Source organism: Lepus europaeus, chromosome 11 (assembly GCF_033115175.1).
Source record: "Lepus europaeus isolate LE1 chromosome 11, mLepTim1.pri, whole genome shotgun sequence".
In the NCBI taxonomy this organism is placed as follows: Eukaryota; Metazoa; Chordata; class Mammalia; order Lagomorpha; family Leporidae; genus Lepus; species Lepus europaeus.
In genome coordinates, this window is record NC_084837.1 from 23194293 (window position 1) to 23218309 (window position 24017).

Below are 24017 nucleotides of genomic sequence, written 5' to 3' on the forward strand. Positions count from 1 at the left end.
TTGACACACCCACACACACACACACAGCAAAAACAAGGCATTTGGCACAGTGGGTAAGATGCTGCTTTGCCTGCATTGCATATCAGAATGTCTGATTTGAGCCCTGGCTCTTCTACTTCCGATCCAGGTTCCTACTGATGTCCACCCTGGGAGGCAACAGATGATGTCTCAAGTAGTTGGGTTCCTGCTATCCATGTGGGGGACCCATACCGAGGTCTAGGCTCCTTGGTATGTAGCCTGGTCAAGCCCTGGCTGCTGCAGGCATTTAGGGAGTGAAGCAGCAGGTGGAAGACCAATCTGTATCTCTTTTTCAAGTGAAATGAAAATAGTATATGTATATATACTACATATGTATGTACTAAATATGTACTGCATATATATGTCATACTATATATGCATATATATCTCAAGCTTCTATAAATCAGACACAAAGTTTATATTACATTAGGTAATCTTTGACAGGAAACTTTTGATGTGTAAGTACATGGAAACTTTGAGGACATATACATTTTTACTATATATATTACTATATATTATATCTTATATATTATATAATATGAACTTTGTGTCTGATTTATAGAAACTTGAGAATGCTGAACAAATTTTGCATTTCTCATCTGAATGAATTTTTTTTCTTTTGACAGGCAGAGTTAGACAGTGAGAGAGAGAGAGAGAGAGAGAGAGAAAGGTCTTCCTTTTCTGTTGGTTCACCCCCCAAATGGCTGCTAAGGCCAGTGCACTGTGCCAGTCTGAAGCCAGGAGCCAGGTGCTTCTCCTGGTCTCCCAAGGGGTTCAGGGCCCAAGCACTTGGGCCATCCTCCACTGCCTTCCCGGGCCACAGCAGAGAGCTGGACTGGAAGAGGAGCAACCAGGACAGAATCCGGTGCCCCGACCGGGACTAGAACCCGGTGTGCCGGCGCCGCAAGGCGGAGGATTAGCCAAGTGAGCCGCAGTGCCGGCTCTGAATAAATCTTAGATAAATGTATACCTAAAACATTTGGAAGCAGAAATTCAAGCCACTTAAAAGTAACATATAACCAATTCTTCCTTTCAAACTCTTACCAATAAGAGATCCTTTTTTTTTTTTTTTTTAAGAGAAACTTGTTTTATTTATTTACTTGAAAGGCAGAGGGAGAAACAGATTTTTTCCAGCAGCTGGAATAGCCCGCAACAGCAGGGGCTGGTCCGGGCCAAAGCCAAGAGTCAGGAGCTCTATCCATCTGGTCTCCCATATGGGTGGCAGGAACCCAGTCCCTGGGGTCGTCATCTTCTGTCTTCCAGGCACATTAATAAAAAGCTGCATTGGAAGTAGATACAGGACTGGAACGCAGGCTCTCCAGTACAGAATGCTGGTGTCCCAGGTAGAGGTTTAATCTGCTTTGCCATCATGACCACCCCAGAAATATTTGTTTTTGTTTTAAAGATTTATTTATTTATTTGAAAGGCAGAATTAAAGAGAAAATGAGAGACAGAGAAATCTTCCATTTTCTGGTTCACTCCCCAAATGGCTGTGATGGTTGGGGCTGGGCCAGGCCAAAGCCAGGAACCTGGTCTCCATATGGTACAGAAGTCCAAGCCCTTGGGACATTTTCCACTGTTTTCCTAGGCCATTGGTGGGGAACTTCGTTGGAGGTAGAGCAGCCAGGACACAAACTGTGCCTGTATGGTGTGTTGGCACTACAGGTGGTGGCCAAACCCACTGTGCCACAACACCAGCCCTGGAAATAATTATTTTTAAAATGTAGTTATGGAGTGGTGCTGTGGCGCAGTGAGTTAAAGCCCCAGTCTACAGTGCCAGCATCCCATATGGGAGTCAGTTTGAGTCCTGGCTGCTCCACTTACTATCCAGCTTTCTGCTATGGCCTGGGAAAGCAATGGAAGAGGCCCAAGTCCTTGGGTCCCTGTACCCCTTTGGGAGACCCAGCGGAAGTTCCTGGCTCCTGGCTTCGGATCAGCTCAGCTCTGGCCGTTGTGGCCATCTGGGAAGTGAACCAGCAGATGGAAGACCTCTCTCTCTCTACCTCTCTGTAATTCTTTCTTTAAAATAAATAAAATAAATCTTTAAAAAAGAAGGTGGCCCACACCTTTGAGCTAGTAGCTTCTTCCATGTTACCCACATGGGTGCAGTAGGCCAGTCTCTGCTGCTTTCCCAGGCAGTTTAGCAGGGAGCTAGATATGTGAAGTAGAGCACGAGGAATTGAACGGTGCCCATAAGAGATGCTGGGCCATGGTTGGTGGCATCTCTACTTGCTACACCACAGTACCAGCCCCACAGATAGTATATTTGTAAAATAAATATTCAGCCTCTCCCTGAATTTGAGGAGCATCCTGTTCCTCTTGATGGAGGGACTCTTGCTTAATTCAGTTATAATGTTTTAGCAATTGGTGCCTGGTGCTGTGGCATAGTAGGTTAATCCTGTGGCACCGGCATCCCACATTGGGTGCTGGTTCTAGTCCTGGCTGCTCCTCTCCAATCCAGCTCTTTGCTGTTATCTGGGAAAGCAGTAGAAGAGAACATAGCCCAAATGCTCGGGCCCCTGCACCCGTGTGGGAGACCTGGGGGAGGCTCCGGGCTCCTGGCTTCAGATCGGCCCAGTTCCGGCCATTGCAGCCATTTGGGGAGTGAACTGGTGAATGGAAGACCTTTCTCTCTGTCTCTCCCTCTCACTGTCTGTAACTCTACCTCTCAAATACATAAATTAAATCTTTAAAATAATAATGTTTTAGCAATTTGCAATTTTCATGATTTGAGTTTGGATGCCTGTCAGATATTATGTGCAACGTAAGTACTGTGCGATTTAGATTGGTAAAATAAGAGACACAGGAATAATTCTTAGCAAAATCCTGGCAAAATGTTTTAAAGAATTAAAATTTAACATAAAAGTAAGAACTTAGGTAAGTACTTCTTGATTCCCAAAGAATTATGAAAGATGCCAAAGTTACTCATAAATCATAAGATCTTTTCTCAAATAAGAAAAATAAACTATCTTTCTAATAGAATAGTTTTTTCTTCCTTAGTCTTTCACTCCAAGAAAGCTTGTATTTGTGGTTGGTTGCTTCTAAAACTCTAAAATCAAAAAAATTTAAAGCCCAATCTACCAGATGAAGGAAATTTGAACTGTACCTGGAGAATAACTAGAAATCATGACTTTGGGGCCGGCGCCGTGGTTCAACAGGCTAATCCTCCGCCTTGCGGCGCCGGCACACCGGGTTCTAGTCCCGGTCGGGGCACCGATCCTGTCCCGGTTGCCCCTCTTCCAGGCCAGCTCTCTGCTGTGGCCAGGGAGTGCAGTGGAGGATGGCCCAAGTGTTTGGGCTCTGCACCCCATGGGAGACCAGGAGAAGCACCTGGCTCCTGCCATCGGAACAGCGCGGTGCGCCGGCCGCAGCGCGCTACCGCGGCGGCCATTGGAGGGTGAACCAACGGCAAAAGGAAGACCTTTCTCTCTGTCTCTCTCTCTCTCACTGTCCACTCTGCCTGTCAAAAATAAAAAAAAATAAAAAAATAAAAAATAAATAAAAAAAAAAAGAAATCATGACTTTGGGAAAATTGACTGTTGGAGTGTGTTTTGAGCATGATCTCCTTTTTGAATGGTGACGTAATGCTGATGAATGAGTCTGCTCTGGTGATACTTGCTAACTCCTACCATGGCAAGCGTCAGGCTACTTCTGGGTGCCTGCACATGCATGTTGCATTCAGTTGTCTAATATTTTTGGTAAGATTTATTTATTTGAAAGAGTTACAGAAGGAGAGGAAGAGACCTCTTCTTGATGACCTCTCTCTTGATGGAGTGATCTTCCATCAGCTGGTTCACTCCCCAAGTGGCTCTAATGGCCAGGGCTGGGCCAGGCTGAAGCCAGCAGCTTCTTCTGGGTCTCCCACATCGGTGAAGGGGCCCAAGCACTTGGACCTTCTTCCACTGCTTTCCCAGGCCATTAGCAGGGAGCTGATTCGGAAGGAGAGCTAGCAGGTTGTGAACTGGTACCAGCGTTGCAGGTACAGCTTTACCTGCTCTGCCACAGTGCGAGCCCCCTTTTCTCTACTTATCACCCAACCATGGTTAGTTAAGCCAGCATTCATCATTTCTGCTGTCACACAAACTTCTTGCACACACTCTGTGGTTTTCAGTCTTGCATATCCCACCACTGTAATTTTCAAAATTTTCAGTAATGATTTTGAAATATCAGTCACCCCTGTCTAAAACTGGCCACCAGAAACACTTTCCCAGGTTCTGACATAATTTGGTTTGAGAGAAATCACCAAGGTGGTGGAGTAAGAGAAGCCATCCTTCATCCCTCCACAAGGAACATGTTTAGATACCTCTCCACAAACCAAAATAGCCTTAGTGCTAGAATAATGTGACTCTTTGTGCATAGTAGGTGTATGGAATAGCTATTTGTTGAGTTGACTACTATTTTTATAGGCAGTATTCAAAGTTCATACTGTGTAGTAGTGCTTCCTCTAAAATTAATGCTGGCTAGGTTGGTAGTGTGCTGAGTCTTAAGTATGGTCCAAAAGTCTATTTGAACATAGGAAGATACTTCAAAAAACTCAAGGAAAGTGGAATTTAAAAAGTTTATTTTCACATGAAACATTTTGAAGGCCTTACATAGTTTGTTGTGATATGCATTGTCTGTGGACTTTTTGAAGATTCCTACAGTGCATGGATTTAAAATATTTTTGCATAAAATAAACCTTTTTTAAAATTTTTTTTTTTTTTATTTTTGACAGGCAGAGTGGACAGTGAGAGAGAGAGAGACAGAGAGAAAGGTCTTCCTTTGCCATTGGTTCACCCTCCAATGGCCGCCGCAGCCGGTGAGCCGTGCTGATCCGAAGGCAGGAGCCAGGTGCTTCTCCTGGTCTCCCATGGGGTGCAGGGCCCAAGCACTTGGGCCATCCTCCACTGCACTCCCGGGCCATAGAAGAGAGCTGGCCTGGAAGAGGGGCAACAGGGACAGAATCCGGTGCCCCAGCTGGGACTAGAACCCGGTGTGCCGGCACCGCTAGGCGGAGGATTAGCCTGTTGAGCCACGGCGCCGGCCCTACTTTTTTTTTTTTTTTTTTTTTTTTTTAATACTTATTTGTATGAGAGGTAGAGTTACAGACAGAGGGAGAGACAGAGAAGTCTTTCATCCACTGGTTCACTCCCCCAGATACCTGTAACTCCTGGCTGGAGTGGCGCTGCAAAGCTGGGAGCCAGAAACTTATTCTGGGTCTCTAACGTGGATGTGGGGGGCCCAAGGAATTGAGCCATTTTCTACTGCTTTCCCAGGCCATAGCAGAGAGCTGTATCAGAAGTGGAGCAGTGGGGACTCGAAACCGGCACCATATGGTATGCTGGCACTGTAGGTGGTGGCCTTATCCGCTACACCACAGCGCTGGCCCCAACTTGCCTTTTAATTCCATTTTCTTCACGTTTCTTCAAGTGCCTTTGTGTATCACAAGCTCCCACAATCCAATCTGTCCATCTTTTGGCATAATCTTTGTTTTTTTTTTGTTTGTTTGTTTGTTTTTTTTAGATTTATTTATTTACTTGGAAGAGTTACAGAGAGGGGGAGATAGAGAGCTTCTCCCATCTGCTGGTTTACTCCCCAGATAGCTGAAGCCAGGAGCTTCATCCAGGTCTCCAGCGAGGGTGGCAGGGGCCCAAACACTAGTGCATTTCCCAGGCCATTAGCAGGGAGCTGGATCAGAAGTGGAGCTCCCAGAAGTTGAACAGGTACCCATATAGGATGCTGGCATACTGGTGGCAGCTTTACCTGCTACGGCACAACGCAGCCCCCAGCATAATCTTTCACTTTGCCATCAGAATGGTTTTGGTTTGTACCTTTTGGCATGAGGGCTACTTGCTTTCTGGGATTTTTCTGGTGTCTGCCTCTGCTTTTATCTTGTGTGGTCCCCTATATTGTTACTTGGCTGCTGTTTTCTCTGAGTAAAAAGCCTGGTCTTAGCTGTGTTGCTAGTCGGCAGGGGAGGCTCAGGTTTTGAAGGGAAAGACAGACGTCAGGGGAGGTACGTGTTTCTGAGGTCAGAGTTTGAGACTTAATGGATGGACAGTTGAGATTTTACTGCACAATTACCTGGTGAAGTCTAAGATGACATGCGTACAGCAGGGGCCTGTGGAGTTATTTTGTAAAAATCCAGGTAGTTGACACTTGGGAGTTTGTGGACCCTGAGGTCTCTGGCAAGAGTACACTACTCTGATGTAGTGCAGAAGCAGTCACAACACAGATGGGCCTGGGTGATGGTGACCACACCCCATAGAATATTTATGTACACATTTGGATTTTATATAGAAGTTATATGAAGTTTTGATTCCCAGTATCCCCAACCACTTAAAAATATAAAAACTGTTATTACCTAGTGGGTCATACAAAGACAAAAGACAGGATTTGGTCCTTGAGTCACTCTTTGTTTGCCAACTCCTTTCTTGTAGTAACAAGGGTCCAGTTACATAATTTTGACTTGAAGTCCAATTTTTGACCAGTAGTCCTTTCACACAGCAAATTGGCTCTTTTTTTTAAATTAATAATTTTTTTTTTTTTTTTAAATTTGAGAGGTAGAGTTACAGACAGTTACAGGGAGAGGGAGAGACAGAAAGAGGTCTTCCATCTGCTGGTTCACTCCTCAGATGGCCGCAACAGCTGGAGCTGTGCCAATCCGAAGCCAGGAGCCAGAAGCCTCTTCCAGGTCTCCTGTGCTGGGGCAGGGACCCAAGGACTTGGGCCACCTTCCCCTGCTTTCCCAGACCATAGCAGAGAGCTGGATCAGAAGAGGAGCAGCCAGGACTAGAACCAGTGCTCAGGCAGAGGATTAACCTACTACGCTATAACGCTGGCTCTCAAACTGGCTCTTTATTAAAGCTTACGTGTCACGTGTACTCCAAAGAGCTCTGACAGGTTGGTCTTTGTCCTTTGTGTTTTAGCACCTGGTGCTGGACCACGTTGATTGAGTCTGTCGTTTATTATGCCTTTATAGCATGGATTTTGCTATGCTACCACTGTGAAATCTTTCAGGTTTGTAACAGGTGCTGTTGAGACCCTTTTCTCAACCACTGCTCAAATGCAGCTGTGGTGCACAGAGCCCCAGCATTCTGACATCTCGATTTGTCCTGCCTCAGTGCAGGAGAGCCAGTCCAATCTCTGGCAGCTCAGAAGTGCTGGAAATGTAATGGCTGTGGAGCAACCCCAAACCAAAGAAGTGGGAAGATACCCTGGCCTTCTCCTTTAACAATTTTTAAAATTTTTTAATTTTCATTTTATTTGAAAGGCAAACAATGTTTGTGGGAATTTGACTTTTTACTTGGTAAACCATTTGTGTGTGTGTGTGTGTGTGTGTAAGTTACAGATTAATGTCTTAAAGGTGATAAGCTCTTTTTAAAACTGTATTAAACATAAGTTTGTATCAGAAGTATGATAGTCTTTATTTGCAATATGGTTGTCTCTCAGATCTTTTTTCTTTCCCTGGAAGACTTTGTTAAGCCATTGTTCTTTTTTGGAAATACCACTTCTCCCTTTTTTTTGGTACTTAATAAACTTAACATGTAATTGAACCAGAAAGCCTTTACTTTTATTGCTACTTTGAAAGTTAGCTGAAGTTAGATCTTTATCTGCGTGTCTAATATTAGCATCTGCCTTATATAGGAATAGCCAGATCTTGAGTAATTTATGTTCTTTTCATATTTGGTTTATTTTAGCTTGCTTGCGTGTTGTCTCATACTTGTTGCAAAATATGTTAAAGGGGGAAACGATGGACAGTTTGACTTTTTTTTTAAAAGATTGATTTATTTATTTGCATAGTTAGAGAGACAAGCTCTTCCGTCTGCTGTTCACTCCTCAGATGGCTACAATGGCCAGGGCTGGGCCAATCTGAAGTCTGGAACTTCTTCCAGGTCTCCCATGTGGGTTGCAGTGTCCCAACCACTTGGGCCTCTTCTGCTGTTTCCCAGGCCATTAGCAGGGAGCAGAATTAGAAATGGAACAACAGGACACAAACTGGCGCTGATATGGGACGCCAGCATCGCAGGCAGTGGCTTTATCTGCTGTGCCACAATACTGGCCCCAACAACAGGACTTTGTGAATCGCTTCTCTTGGGATGTACTTCAGAAAGTGCATGTGGTTGGCATGTAGGGGTTTTGTTTGGTTTTAGAGCTTTCTCTTGGGTATAGAGGGTTCCTTGGAGATAGTACCTTTCCCACGCTGCTCCTCTTCAACTAGGATATTGGCTTTTGTTCGTGCTGGTTCTCCACATTTCCCCTCCCTTTACATACCTTCACATACTTCTGCAGCCTCACAAACTACAAGCCTTTTCACCTCCGTTACCCAGATTGTTACTGTCCGTCCATCTAGGCTGAGCCCAGAACCTACCGCCTGCAGTTTGTATTGATCCTTCTCATTCTAGCTAGTGTTCACTGGTAACAGAGCACTTTATCACTTATCTGTCCCAGTTTAAGCTTGACTTGATTAGCATTTATGCTTTCTCAGCTCTTAGTATTTCTTTTGTCCCTATCGTGGAACAGATATTTAATGTTTAGTTAATTTATTTAATAATCATTAAGTACTCAATCTCCTTTTAAATTCTCTTAAGTTAATCCTGGTAATTTTTAATGGTTCATCTTGTTTGTTGGATTTTTAGATGTAAAAAAGGATTGGTCTGATCATGCTCTCTGGTGGGAAAAGAAGAGAACTTGGCTGCTTAAGACACACTGGACCCTGGATAAGTACGGCATTCAGGCAGACGCCAAGCTTCAGTTCACGCCTCAGCACAAACTGCTCCGCCTGCAGCTGCCCAACATGAAGTATGTGAAGGTGAAGGTGAATTTCTCTGATAGAGTCTTCAAAGCTGTGTCTGACATCTGTAAGACGTTCAGTGAGTATTTGCTCATTTCTTCATTAAAGTACAAGTCATGGATGTAAATACGACTGGTGCCTGGCATTTAGCTTATCCTAGGGGGTGGAGATTGGAGTGAGCCACATAAGTGTGTATGTCTTCGTGAATTTTCTGCTTTTTTATATATAAATTTAAGATAAAGAAGTGTTAAGGTGGAGCAGGAAGAATCTAGGAGCGATTTTCCCTTACAGTTATGTAGTTTATATTTATTTTACATGTGTTTATTGTTATGTAGTACTTTATTCTGATGACTTTATTTGTGTGAATGTAGGAAGGGAATGAGCATTATGAGGCTTTTAGAGGGCTATGGCTTTTTGCAGGGCTTCCTTCACGTAAGCCACTATTTGATTTTAGTGAATCAGACGGATTGTGTCACTTCCCTTCATTGAGGCCCTGACACAGCTTCTGAGGAAATGACTGTGAGTGTTGTCTTCCTTACCCAGTCTCCAGTTTGAACACCCTTGTAGTAATTCTATTTATGCTCTCTGAAATGCGATGTGGATTACTTTTGGCTGACCCAGTTAGGTCGGTATGACAGGAAATATTCAGCTATCAGGGAAAATGTGAACTGTTGTCATTACCAATAGGACAGGGCTATCATATTCCTTCTTTTAAAAAATTCTTGATTAAAGATATTCTTAATGACTTTTCATGATTTAATTCTAAGTAGAAGAAATGCAGCTTTTTATGCCATAGGGTTTTTTTTTTTTTTTTTTAAAGATTTATTTATTTATTTATGAAAGGCAGAGTTAGAGAGAGGTAGAGAAAGAGAGGTCTTCCATCCGCTGGTTCACTTCCTGAATGGGCAGAATTGTGCTATCTGAAGCCGGGAGACAGGAGCTTCTTGCAGGTCTCGACATGGGTGCAGGGGCCCAAGGACTTGGGCTGTCTTTTCCCAGGCTTTCCCAGGCCACAGCAGAGAGCTGGATCAGTAGTGGAGCAGCCAGGACTCGAGCTGGTGTGCATATGAGATGCTAGCACTGCAGGTGGCAGCTTTTACCTGCTAGGCCACAGCACTGGCCCCTGTGCTGTAGTTTTTATATTCCACATCCATGAACACACAGAGTTGTAAAAGCATCAGGCAATATAGACATACATTGTAAATTTCCCTGCCATAGGTAACCGTTATTGGCAGTTTGGTGTCTTTCTATGTTTTAATTTAAATCATTAACATATTCATGTGTGTGTGTGTGTGTGTGTTAGATTTGAGGTGTAATAGGATCATTTTGTTTCCTTTATACGATGAGGTTTGGAAATTTTTCCATGTGCTATGTACATAAACATACAAACTTTTCAAAGATTTTATTTATTTGAAAGGGAGAGTAACCAGGAGAGGTAATGACAAAGAGGGAAAGAGCTGTTTGATTTTCCGATTCACTACCCACGCGGTTACAATAGCTGGGACTGGGCTAGGCTGAAGCCAGGCACCCAGAGCTGCTTCTGCATCTCCCACGTGGGCTGCGGGAGGGTCCCAAGCATTTGGGCCATCTTCTGTTTTCCCAGGCACATCAGCAGGGAGCTGGATCGGAAGTAGGGCAGCTGGAACTGAAACGTGTGCTCCCAATACAGGATGCTGGTGTCGAAAGGGGCAGCTTAACCCCCTGCACCACGACACTGGCCCTACACTTTATTCTTCTCAACTTTTCTTTTTTAATTTGAAAGGCAGAGTTAGAGAAAGGGGGAGGAGACAGAAATATCTTCTTTCTGCTGGTTTGCTCCCCAGATGATTGCAGCAGCCCAGCCTAATTGAAACCAGAGCTTCTTCTGGGACTCCCACAGGGTGGTAGGGCCCCGAACACTTGGGCCATCCGCTGCTGCTTTCCCAGGTGCTCCAGTAGGGAGCTGGCTAGGAAGCAGAGCAGCAGGAACTTGAACTAGCACCCATATGGGATGCTGGCAATGCAGGCATGGCCTAACCTATTGTGTCACAATGCTGGTCCCTCATGTAAGCTTTTCATAGTAATTCAGAGTACAGATGTACTGTTAATTCACACCATATTTCCCTGTTAATGGGCTTTTTTTTTTTTAAAAGATTTATTTATTTATTTGAAAGAGTTACAGAGAGGGGGAGAAACAGACCTTCCAGCCACTGATTCATTCCCCAGATGGCTGCAGTTGCCAGGGCTGGGCCAGGCCAAAGCCACGAGTCTGGACCTCTGTCTTGATCTCCCACAAGGGTGGCAGGGGTCCAAGGAGTTGGCCATCTTCCACTGCTTTCCCAGGATCATTAGCAGGGAGCTGTGCCGCTATGCCAGCCCTGTTAATGTGTATTTAGATTGTTGCACTGTTAGAGCAAATGTTTCAACAGGAATCTTCCCCACCCCTCCATGTTGAAAGCGCAAACATTTTTTTTTTGGTGGGGTAGCTATGGAGCATCCAGTCCTCCTTGCTGACATCAGCACCTAGGCTCAAGGCTGGACCACATGAGTGAATGTTCTTCCTGGACTGTCTCATACATGAGCTGGGGAACACAGGGAGAGGCAGGACAGGAACCGGTGCCATCATGGGATGCCAGCATCACAGGTGCTAAACCTTCCTGCTACATCACCATTTTGCTAAACTTTAAAGTAGGAATAACTTCATGAGTCTCATTTGTAGTGTGTATCCCTTCACTATTTTTAAAAAATACATAAACACATGTATCTCTGTAAATATCCATAAATGAGACATGTTACTGCCATTGCTGTGTGCGAATTTTCTTAACTAGTTCTGTACACATGCACAAGAATTTCTGTTCAATATTTTCCTAGAAGCTGAAAGAATTGCTGTGCTTTCATTTATAGAGTACCATCAAATTGTTCTCCCAGGTGGTTGTATCAGCTTACATTCCATCTGGCAGTATATGAAAGCTCACCACTTCAAACCCCTGTTAACACTTGAATGGTTTGCTTCTCTGAGGAAAACAAAAACAAAAAACCCAGTATTTCCTTTTAGTTTACCAAGTGAAATGTGTTTTTGTATCTTTTTGGAATCTGAGTTTCTTTTTTGAATTGTGTGTTTATAGCAGTTGTCCTTTTTTGGACTACAGTTAGAGTCACAACACAATGAAGCAAAAGCCACATAGTTCATATGTATGTCCCCTGTCTGGCACATGTACAGCCTTCCTCACGCTCGAAATCCTGCACCACGGTGGCACATGTTTTAAAGTTGATGAATTTGTATTGAAACATTATTATCACTCAGTGCCCATAGTTTACGTTAGAGTTCACTTTTGGTGTTACACTGTGGGTCTGCAAAAAGTTTGCAAAAAGATGGAATTGAAAGATAAGTGTATTTTGCAAAAGAAGTTGAAATCTGCTTTTTTTTTTCCCACAATATGTATTTTCCTTGGACATTTTGAAGAGCCTTTATGCTCTGGGTTTGGAAAAACATGCAGTGACATGTGTTCGCTGTAGTAGCATTGTATAGAATAATTGGACCTAAAAATTCTCTACTTGGCTTGTTCATCCCTCTTCCTCCTTAATCCTTGGCAACCACTAATCTTTAATTATTTCCAATGCTTTTCCCTTTCCAGAATTTCATACAGTTGGAGTTATTCATTGTATAGTCTTTTCAGATTGATTTCTTTGACTTAGTAATATGTGTTTAAGTCTCCTCCACATCTTTTCATGGCTTGAGAGCTCATTCCTTTTTAGTGCTGTATAATATTCCATCATCTGGATGTACCACAGTTTGTTTTAAAGAGTTATATATTTGGAGGCCGATGCTGTGGTGTAGCGGGTTAAGCCATCACCTGCCATGCTGGCATCCCATATGGATACTGGTTCCAGTCGTGGCTGCTCCACTTCAGATTTGGCTCCCTGCTAATGTGCCGGGGAAAGCAGCAGAAGATAAACTAAGTCCTTGGGCCACTGCACCCACAAGAGAGACCTAGAAGAAGGTCCTGGCTCCTTGGCTTTGGATCAGCTCAGCTCAGCTCCGACCATTGTGGCCATTTGGGGAGTGAACCAGTGGTTGGGAGATGTCTCTATCTGTCTCTCCTTCCTTCTCTCCCTCTCTCTTTTTCTCTCTCTAACTCTACCTTCCAAATAAATAAATAATATCTTCTAAAAAATTTATTTATTTGAAAAGTAGAGTGAGAGCAAGAGAGAGGGAGATGTTCCAACTGCTGGTTTACTCACCAAATGGCCACAATAGTCAGATCTGGACCAGACTGAGGCAAGTAGATAGAAACTCCATCCAGGTCCCCCGCAGGAGTGGCAGGGGCCCAAGTTCTAGGACCATCGTCAGCTGCTTTCCCAGGCAACATGAGAGGGAACGCGATCAGAAGTAGAGCAACTGGACTTGAACTGGAGCTTCCATATGGGATACTGGCATGGCAGGCAGCAGCTAAACCTGTCGTACCATAACACAGCTCTCATCAGTTTATTTACCCATTCACTTGCCAAAAGACATCTTGGTTGCTTCAGCATTTTGAATAAATGTTCTGTAAAGATCCCTGGGCAGGGGCCAGCACTGTGGCTTATCAGGTAAAGTTGCTGCCTGCAGTGCTCGCATCCCACTTGGGCGCCAGTTCAAGTCCCCGCTGCTCCGTGCTTGGGCATGTGTTTCCTTTAATTCCTAATGTGTTTCTTTTTTTTTTTTTTTTTTTCAAGATTTTTTTTTTTTTAATTTATTTGAAAGAGTTACAGAGAGAGAGAGAGGTTTTCCATTCGCTGGTTCACTCCCCAGTTGGCCACAACAGCCGGAGCTGCAGCAATCTGAAGCCAGGAGCCAGGAGCTTCTTCCAGGTCTCCCACACAGGTGCAGGGGCACAAGGACTTGGGCCATCTTCTACTGTTTTCCCAGATCATAGCAGAGAGCTGGATTGGAAGTGGAGCAGCCAGGTCTTGAACCAGTGCCCATATGGGATGCCGGCGCTTCAGGCCAGGGCATTAACCCACTGCACCATAGTGCCGGCCTAATGGTTTTAATTCATGAACTTATGAAGCTCATGGGTGACTTGACCAAGGTTATGCACGCAGTGACAAGAACCAACCTAAGTGTCTTAACTTAGAAACCTTTTATCTTAAAACCTTAAAATGAATCATGCTCTCATGTTTGACTACATTGCTGTCATTAAATCTTATAGACCTTTTCCTGGAAAATATTTTATGTTGTAGTACTTCATTCACACTCTACTATAGCCAGTGAAATTAAATGTCGAGAGGATTTTCAAATTGTTCACTTACTCTGCCTTCCTCATATACCTGTAGTGAGGTTTTTAATTTATTTATGTTTTTAAGATTTATTTGAAAGGCAGAACAACAGAGGAGCGGGGGAGACAGGGAGATACTGATCTTCAGTCTGTTGGTTCACTCCCCATTTGGCTATAACAGTCAGGGCCAGCCTAGGAGCTAGAAACTGCATCCGGGTCTCCCACAGGGGTAGCAGGGTTCCAGGTATTTGGGCCGTCTGCTGTTGGCTTCCCAGGTGCATTAGCAGGAAACAGCCGCAACTTGAACCTACACTGTGATATGGGACGTGAGTTACACAAGGGTGGCTTAATACACCATACTACCAGCCCGTGTTGTTTTTTCCTTTTATTATTATTATTATTATTGTCATTATTATTATTGTTACAGTTTTGGACTGCCTAGCATTTGAACCTCTTGCCCTGTGTTCTAGAAATTCCATACTTTACAAATTGTGGTATGAGAAAAAGCCCATGTCCCTCCACAGAAACCAAAAAGTCGAGACAGTGATTTACCACCTATTGAGATGGAGGCTGCTGGCCTGGCCTAGATCCCGTGCACATCAGAAAATTCTCTTAGATTTTTGAAACAGGAGCTGGTGTCTCAAATATGCCGGCAGAACAGACAAGCCATTCTGGTGGCATAGTGTCAGCAGCATCCATCTTCCAAGGACAGAAGAGCTGTAGTTCCAGTGAGAGCACTCTTCTGTGCAAGTATTGATTGTTCACCCCTTTATCTTTTTTTTCCTTTTTTCTCTTAAATATTTATTTATTTGAAAAGCAGAGTTACAGAGAGGCAGAGAGAGAGAGAGATGGATGTCTTCCATTTGCTGTTTCAGTCCCCAGCTGTGCCCATCCAAAGCCAGGAGTTTCTTCTAGGTCTCCCTTGCGAGTACAGGAGCCCAAGGACTTGGGCCATCTTGTGCTACTTTCCCAGGCCACAGCAGAGAGCTGGTTAAACTATGTTTCCTCTCAACAACTGTGTTTCCTCTCAACAGTCTTAACAGTTATTAAGGGTCTGTGAACTGTTAGTATGAATGAGTAGACATTTATATAGTGTTTTGAAGGTTTTAAGACTGAGTCTTGACTACAGAAAAGTGAGGGTCTTAATGAGTGGTAATTTTATTTGTAGATACACTAAAAAAACACCCCAGGAACTAAGATACGTGATTATGCAATTGTCCAAAATAAAAAGCTTTGTGGACCAGTTACTTCTATGTGAAGGCGTAGGTAGCAAAGACACATATTTAAACAATCCAAGTCTGTAAACGTTAGATGATCATAAAGTGTGGTGAGAGTCCAAGTGAGCGTTTGAAATGTGCGAATAGACAGATGTGCCTGTGTGCTGGCCTCACAGCAGGGGATATGGTATCTGAGCAGGCTCTATGCTGCATTCTCCTTAGCATCATGGAGAATTTGGGGGTGTGGCAGGGGTGGATATCACAGAGCAGACCTCCCAAGACAGGACCCCCATTTGGAGAAAATCAGGGGTAAACCAGGACATAGAAATCTAGTAAGTAACTGTTAAGTCGGGGGTTGGTTATGGAAATTTTAAAGCAGCTCCTTGCCCTTAAATAATAATTTAATGAATATTTAGTAACTAATAATTTTTTAAAAGACTTATTTATTTATTTGAAAGAGATACATATAGAGAGGAGAGATGGAGGGGGAGAGGGAGAGAGATCTTCTATCTGCTGGTTCACTCCCCAAATGGCCACAATAGCTGACGCTGGACCAGGCCAAAGTCAGGAGCCAGGAGCTTCTTCTGGGTCCCCTGCATGAGTGTGGGGGCCCAAGCCCTTAGGCCATCCTCTGCTGCTTTCTCGTGTGCATTAGCAGGGAGCTGGATTGGAAGTGGAGCAGTTGGAACTCAAACCTGTGGCCGAATGGGATGCCGGCACTGGAGGCAAGTTAACCTTCCACACCATAGTGCCAGGCCCAATAATTTAACGTTATTCTTATTATAAAATAATCTCTCAGAAATGCCATAATTTTTGTGTGTGTTAGGAAAGTGGGAAAGGTATTTGATTCACAGAGTGATTAAATTAGGTTAACAAGCTCGGGCCCACTGTGAACTGCTTAGATTGGCATTTTTTAGTGGTTGAAAGAAAGACTATTTTGTGATAAGTGAAAATTATAAAAATTCAAATTCCTCTGCCCATAAATAGAATTGTATTTCTAGGGTCAGTTTCTTGAATACCCAATGAGGTTGCTTTTGCATTACAAACAGTAGAGTTGAATAGACTTGCAAGTCCTAAAGTAGTTTTCACCCAGGTGTTTACAGGAAATGCCAATCCCTGAATTAAATTATTGGGAGACTGTTTTAGTGGGGTGTGGGTTTTGTTGTTGTTGTTGTTGTTTGCCTTTTTATAAATCAGTGGAGTGAACACTGGTGTGACGGTATATAATTATTCTTACTAATACTTCTCTCCAGTTAATTATTTTGGCTTCTTAATATTGAAGCCAAGTAATTGACTGTTTCCTCAAATTAAGATGAATTCACTTTAATACTGATCATTGTGACAATTAATGTAACACTCTTGTGTCTCTTGTTTAATGTAAGAACAGTAGAATTTAAACTATGAAAAATGAGTATTTTCTTTTGCTACGAAAATATATCGATACCTGAGATTACCAAGTAATGTGAAGGATATGCCAACTACTAAAACAAGACAGTGATGCAAGACCAATACTATCCTTAGTTAAGAGGAAATAGCTAATTTTTCTGAACACCGGCAACCTCTCCAAGTTTTTTACTTACTAAAAATTACTTTTCTTTTGTAGTGTAATTCTTAAGAAAATGCTCTGTGTAATGACTAAATGAGGTTTTAGTTGCATTTTCCTTTTCCTTCTGAAGGAAACCCTTGGCAAAACATGCTGAGTTCTTTTATGTAATGTGTGTCCTGGCACACAGGCTTACAAGAAAGCCTTATTCAAAGGAAATGGAAATTTTGTCTCTAAAAGTTTGAGAACTGAAGTAGAGCTACTGTAAAATAATGTATTCTGTGTTTAAAGCTGATTAGGTTATGAATTATTAATAGGACATGGAATTTGAGCCTTTCTGCTAGTGGCGTTCTAATTCATTCAGTTTTTCTCTCTCTGCTCTGCCTTTCTGAAAAGAATCTGTGTTTGGCAGGGGTAGAGATGCACATAGCACTAGTGGAATGGAACTCAAATTAACTGAAGCTCAGTAGTGAAAAAAAAATTTTTAATTATGAAAGTAATTGGAGATGAGCTATCTATAAGGACTCTAATGGAAACTGTTTCTTTTTGTGGTAAAAATAAGGGCCAGTTTTCTACGAAGATAAAGAAGTGAGGAATCACAGCAGCTGCCCCTGTCTGCCTATGGCCCGTTGTTTCTGCCCTCAGGAGACTTTCCTTAAATTCTGCAGATTGGTTTGTGCTTCTTATTACTTTATTCCCAACTATTTTGGTCCAGATTTCTTTTGCCTATTATCAGTTAAGTGTTTTGGGCCACAAGTAGCAGAAATCCAGACTTTTTAGTGCCTTAAACAAGTAAGGGCCTATTCCCCATCACAAGAAGTAATATCAGAAAACTCTTAAGTGGTGTCTGGGACTGGGATGGTCACTCAGTTGTGTCTGGGCGCCTTGCTTCCCACAGCTCCCCCCACACACTCAGCGTGCTACTGGGCCTCTTGTTTGTGAGATGCTTGCCTTCCGGAGCTCCAGGCTTACAGCACATTCCGCAGGCTGAGGGTCTGCTGAGCTGTGTTCTCACATCTGTGTCAGTAAAGCAAAAACTTCTGGGGCCAGCATTGTGGTGCAGTGGGTTAAGCTGCTGCTTGCGACGCCAGCATTCCACATCAGAGTGCCGGATCAAATCGAGTTCAGAGGGCTCCACTTCTGATCCAGCTCCTTGCTGATATCTGAAGTACCCCCATGAAGGAGACCTGGATGTAGTTCTGTGCTCCTGGCTTTAGCCTGGCCCAGAACTGGCTGTGGCAGGCATTTAGGGAATGAACTTCTTGATCTGTCTCCCCACCGCATGCCTTTCTAAAATAAATCAATAAATCTTAAGAAATGAAAACAAAAAATTTCCCCAAAGCTTCCCTCACATAGTATTGACTCACCTTGCATCCTATGGCTGCCTTTATCTGCAAGGGAGACTGAGGAAATATGAATATTTAAATTTTCCAATGTCCTTATATTAGAGGCAGATGGCTGGTGAATTAGCCCATCAGCAAGTCTGCCACATGCCCTTTGCCTTTAATTTATTTTTTTAATTTAGTTTATTTGAAATAGACCTATCTCGTATCCACTGGTTCACTTTCCAAATAATGGCAATGACCTGAACCAAGCCAGGCCAGAGCCAGGAGAAGGGAACTCAGTCCTGGTCTCCCACATGAGTGGCAGGCACCCAAGTACCTGAGCCATCACCTGTTGCCTCCCAGGATGCACAGCAGCAGGAGCACCCAGGCACTCTGATATGGGATGTGGGTATCCCAGCTGGCATCCTAACTGCCATGCCAAGTGCCTGCTGCAACATGTCCCCTTTATCTGAGGTCAACTGAGGAAAATGCTCAAAAGCTTAAAAATTTTTTTTGATTAAAGGAAGTACCTAAGGGCTTATATAAACTGTATCTTTTGCTTTTACTTACATTTTTAACCAACTTTACTAAGGCATAATTTAAGATAAAGTAATCTTAATGGTAAAACTTAGTGTTTGGACAAGTGTGCCACCAGAATGGCTCACAGCAGTTTGATCACCCTAAAACATTCCCTTATATGCCTTTACAACCCCCTTTACCCTTCCAGCCCCTGGCACCCACTGGTCTGCCTTCTGTCGCTATGGTTTTTCTGATGCCGTGTAAATAGGGTCAGAGCACTACTTGTGTGGCCTTTTCTGTATGGCTTCCTCGACTTGGCAGAATGCACTTGCCCTTCAACCATGTTCTTGTGCACACCAGTTCATTCCACTTTATTACTGAGTAGTGTCCTGTTACACAGATAGCATAATTTGATAATCCATTTGCCAAGGGGCATTTGTGTTCTCTCCCGTTTGGGGCTGTTAAAAGTAAAACCTCTGCCGACTTGGAGGTCACTGAGGGGACGTGGTTTTCATTGCTTTTGGTAAGTACTTGTGAGTAAAACTCTGGGCCGTGTGATAAGTAGTTTAACTTTATAAAAACGGTCAAGTTCTTTTCTAGAGTGGCTGTGCGATTTTTGCCTTCTCAGTCCCGTACGTGCGAGTTGCAGGCACTCCATGTCCCTGCAGCATTCTTGAGCTTTGACTGTTCGCGTGGATGTAGATGACTTCAGCGTGCATTACCAGAATGACGAATGCTGCCACCCGTGTGACTTCGTCCGTGAGATGTCTCAGCCACCCTCCAGTCTCCTTTAAATTAGGTTGTTTTTGTTGTTCGATTGAGTTGAAGGCATTTTTATACATTCTGATATGGATATTTTACTGGATATGTTTTATAAATATTTTTCTCACCATCTGTGGCTTACATTTTGTTAACAGTCCTTTTTGATGTACAAAAGTTAATTTTTGATGAATACCAGTCTGAGATGTCTGTGGTTCCAGTGTTTCCTGCCTTTCTGTTGGGTCCATATTTTTGTTGTTTGTTGTGATGGCATTTATCTCCACCTGTGACTAGCAGTTTCTATTTCTACCTTTTTTGGAGTTGCTCTAGGGTTTACAATACATGACTTCAGTGTATTCACAGCATACCTTCAAATAGTGTACCACATTAAGCATAGAGTAATAACCTCCAATATTTCATTCCATTTTACTCTTGCTGTGCTTTGTCCTGCTGTCATACATTTTTACACCTACTTATACTAAAACTTGCAGTATGTTTTTTTACCCTAAAGCAATAAAGTATTCAAAAAGGAGGAAAACGGTCTTTGCCTACAGATTGGTCATTTTTCAGTACTCTATTTAAGGATCCTTTTCCCAGCCTTTTTCTTCTACCTAAAGAAATTCGTGAATCTTTCTTTTTATTATACAAGTCTATTGGTGATTAATTCTTTACCTTTTGTTTGTGTATAACGTCTCAATGTGCCTTCATTTTATTTGCTCCTCTGGTTGTTTTTGTTTGTCTGTAAGAATGTATCCTTTTATCCTGGCTTTAAGCAGATTAATGATGATGTGTTCTGCAGTAGTTTTCTTTAGGTTTATTTTATTTTAGGTTCCTTGGATTGTTAAATCTGCAAGCTGTTAACCATTAGCTCTTCAACTAGTTGTTGCTGTCCCTTCCCCTCTGCCTGTGAGACTACGGTTTCGTGTGTGTTGTGCAGTGTGTTACTGTTCACAGGTCACTCACTGAGGCTGTGTCAGTTTGCATTCTCTGGGCTGTGTTTTGGATAATGTCTCTTATCTCTTCAAGTTCATTGATCTTTTGCTAATCTACTGTTAAACTGTCAAGCATAATTTTCATTTCAGACGTATTTTTTGCCACTGGAATAAATATTCATCTTTAATGTTTCTCTTTATTATGTTTGTATGTCCCTGTACTTTCTTGAACATATGGAGCATATTTTAATATCTGTTCTAATATCATTGGCTACTGGTTCTGTCATCTGAATTATTTCTGTGTTCTTCCCTCTCTCCTTTCCTTTTCCTTTGCTTCTGATTTTACCTATTTTCCTGTCTCATTTTATAACTGATACTATTTGATTCAATGCAAAGCTCTATTGATTTTATGTGGTTGGTGCCTGGATTTTTTTTTTAAAGATTTATTTATTTGAAAGAGTTACAGAGAGAGGTGGAGACAGAGAGAGAGGTCTTCCATCCGCTGGTTCACTCCCCAAATGGCTAGAACGGCCGGAGCTGCACCGATCCAAAGCCAGGAGCTTCTTCCGAGTCTCCCACATGGTTGCAGTGGCACAAGGACTTGGGCTATCTTCCCCTGCTTTCCCAGGCCATAGCAGAGAGCTGGATCAGAAGAGGAGCAGCCGGGACTAGAACCGGCGCCCATATGGGATGCTGGTGCTTCAGGCCAGGGCATTAACCCACTGAGCCACAGCGCCAGCCCCGACTGGATTGTTTTAAAAGTTCTTTTAAGTAACATTGGCTTTTTTTTTTTAGTCACCAGTCAGATTACTTAGAAATCAGTTTGATCATTTTGCTATTAACCTTAGGGCCTCACTACTTCAGTGACAGTTCCTGGGATTCTTCTCCACGCCCTGTGTAGAGGTCTTTCCAGTCTCCCTGTGGGGAACTGTAACCATTTCAACCATCAGTCCTTTCCCAGTTCGGGTATTTCCTCTCACAGTTGCCCAGACCGGGATTCAGCCAGACTCCAGGGGACACCTCTGTGGACCACCGTAATGTTCCGTATGCAGCCCCCTTCTTTTAACCCAGCAGGACCTGCATTCATCCTCTCTGCCTGCCCTTTCTCTTTCTCGTTATCTAGTTTCTACAGACCTTTTTCTTTTTTCATAATTGGTTAAATAAAGCAGGAGGGTAAATCAGGTTCCTGTTCATCTTGATTGAGACCCTCCATTCTTAATATTTCCTAGATGTTCTAGTCTTGTACATCAAAGCATTGGTACAGTAACAGAACCATTTCTCTCACCAACCTTCCAAATTGAACGTGTTCGAAACGGCCCAGTGATTATTCCCCTCTGAATCTCTGTGTGCTCCTCCTGACACCCGTCATCTCCGTAGCCTTAAAAGACTCCCTCATCCAGGCATACGCCACAGAAGCAGGTGGGTCGTCCTTAGCACCACTCTGTTTCCCACCTGCGTATCTCAAAGCTTCACACTGGCATGGCCCATCTGGATCTTCTACTTCAAGTCTTAGAAAGCTGAAGTTAAGTTGTCAGCCGGATTGTGTTCCTTCCTGGAGGCTCTGAGAATTAATTCTGTGCTGAGAATTTGGTTCCAGGTGGGTTTGGGCTATGGTTTCCCCTGACTCATGTGCCAAGGGTCACTCTCAGCTTCTCAGACCTCTTGTATTCATTCCTGCGGTGACTTGCCTCGCTCTTCAGAGCCAGCAACGGCAAGTTTCCTCACCACTGAAATCCATCTGACCTCTGATCCTCTGTTCTGTCTCCTGCTGGTAAGGCCCAGTGTTACTATAATGGGCCCACCCAAATAATCAAGGCTCATCTCCTAACATCGCATGATTAGTAACCTTAATTCAGTTTGCAGTCTCTTCATAGCAGTGGCTAGGTTAGTGTTTGATTTAGAGCTAGGAGTCGGAATCCTCTGGGGATATTAGTAGAATTCTGCCTACCCCAAGAGGCTTTTCTCAAATGTCTAGTAATGGTTGGATGTCCATTGTAAGATGTAGTGATAGGACACTGGGAATATCTGATCAGATGCCCTGTATTATATGGAGTTTAGCTCATCACCACCTCTGTAAGGTATTTACATGTTGACCAAGCTTTTTTTTTTTTTTTTTTTTTAACTTTTATTTAATGAATATAAATTTCCAGTGTACACCTATGGATTACAATGGCTTCCCCCTCCCATAACTTCCCTCCCACCTGCAACCCTCCCCTCTCCCGCTCCCTCTCCCCTTCCATTTGCATCAAGATTCATTTTCAATTCTCTTTATATACAGAAGATCAATTTAGTATAAAGATTTCAACAGTTTGCACCCACATAGAAACATAAAGTGAAACATACTGTTTGAGTACTAGTTATAGCATTAAATCAAAATGTACAGCACATTAAGGACAGAGATCCCACATGAGGAGCAAGTGCACAGTGGACCAAGCTTTTTTAAATGTTAGTATTTAAAAGATCTTTCCCTAGGGCTATTTGGGTTCTTTTTGAAAGAATTCCAAAGAGTTTTTGTCTAATAATGGAGCAGACTGCAGTTTTTCATGAGCTGTGGTCTGTGTTTTCAGTGTTTGATCATGCCTGGTGGCATGGAACAGTGAGTCGTGTGTTCCCCTTGATAGCTACTACAAGCACCTTGGTATGCTCTCTCTCCACATTGTATAACCATTACTGTTTCTTCTATCTGGTTTCTGTCTCAAAATTTTTCTGACATTTTTTATCTAATATCTCCCCCCCCACCTTTTGTCCTTTAGATTTATGTTTTATTTCTTTCTTTTGCGTGATTTTGAAAAGGAGTGAAAGAAAATAAACACAAAAGCCCAATATACTTGTTTAATCAAATTCAAGGTTTTTTAAAACTTAACAGTGTTATCTTCTCTGAGAATCCTTTGCACTGAGACACCGCCCCCTGGTTTGGCACGCACCGTATTTATGTCGTTTGTCACCCTAGATCAGGTCCGTCCTGCGTGCCACCATCCTATCGACTATAACAAATGTTACGTACATGCTGTATACACAGTGGAAGAATCTCTGGCACACTGCTCTCTTTGTGTAGTGCCTCATAAGCTCCAGCTTACTTTTTTTTAATGAACTGCACAAATTAGCGTAAAGAGATGGCACTATTTATTAATATGTCCACATACGGCTTTCATGTCTCATCGACCTTTTGGAGTTTTGCAGTGGTGTAAATCTTTTTAGTTAGACAGTGTTCCAGCCCCAGTCTTGTACACGTGATCCAGATTCCTAACATCACTGGCTTAATTCCCTCTTGATATAAGACTTAGAGTAAATCAGTAAGTCCTAAATTCCAATTAGTCGAATAATTAGTAACTTATGTGTAGGGATAGGTTGACTCTACTGTTTTGTTATTAAGTGAATTAAAAACCACTTATTCACACGTCATGCACAGTCACCAGCTATTTTCAGTATGGAGCTATCAACCACTCCCCCTTGCCTCCAGTACTAGTTCTTAAGAAATAGGAATCAGGACTTTTTAAAAACAAGAGACCAGGAATATCTGAGTGTGTGTCCCAAGCATGTGTTTTTTAATACTAGTGTTACGATTGACTTCATAAACAATTCTCGTGGGCCCATTTAGTTAGTAGCGGTCTCATATACTTAGACTGCAAAGCTGGTTAACAATATTCATTCTTCTAGTTACATGAATAACTGGCTTGTGAGCTGGACAGGAAGT

General features: G+C 42.9%; 1 protein-coding gene across 1 annotated transcript in view; it reads left to right on the top strand.

Moving 5' to 3' along the window:
• The window catches only part of FERMT2 (FERM domain containing kindlin 2), an 84588-nt gene that overhangs the window by 22440 nt on the left and 38131 nt on the right, over window positions 1–24017 (top strand). The window contains exon 3 of the mRNA XM_062205119.1: window positions 8637–8870. Within this exon, the coding sequence (XP_062061103.1) occupies window positions 8637–8870 (234 nt within the window). The remainder of the gene's footprint in view (window positions 1–8636; window positions 8871–24017) is intronic.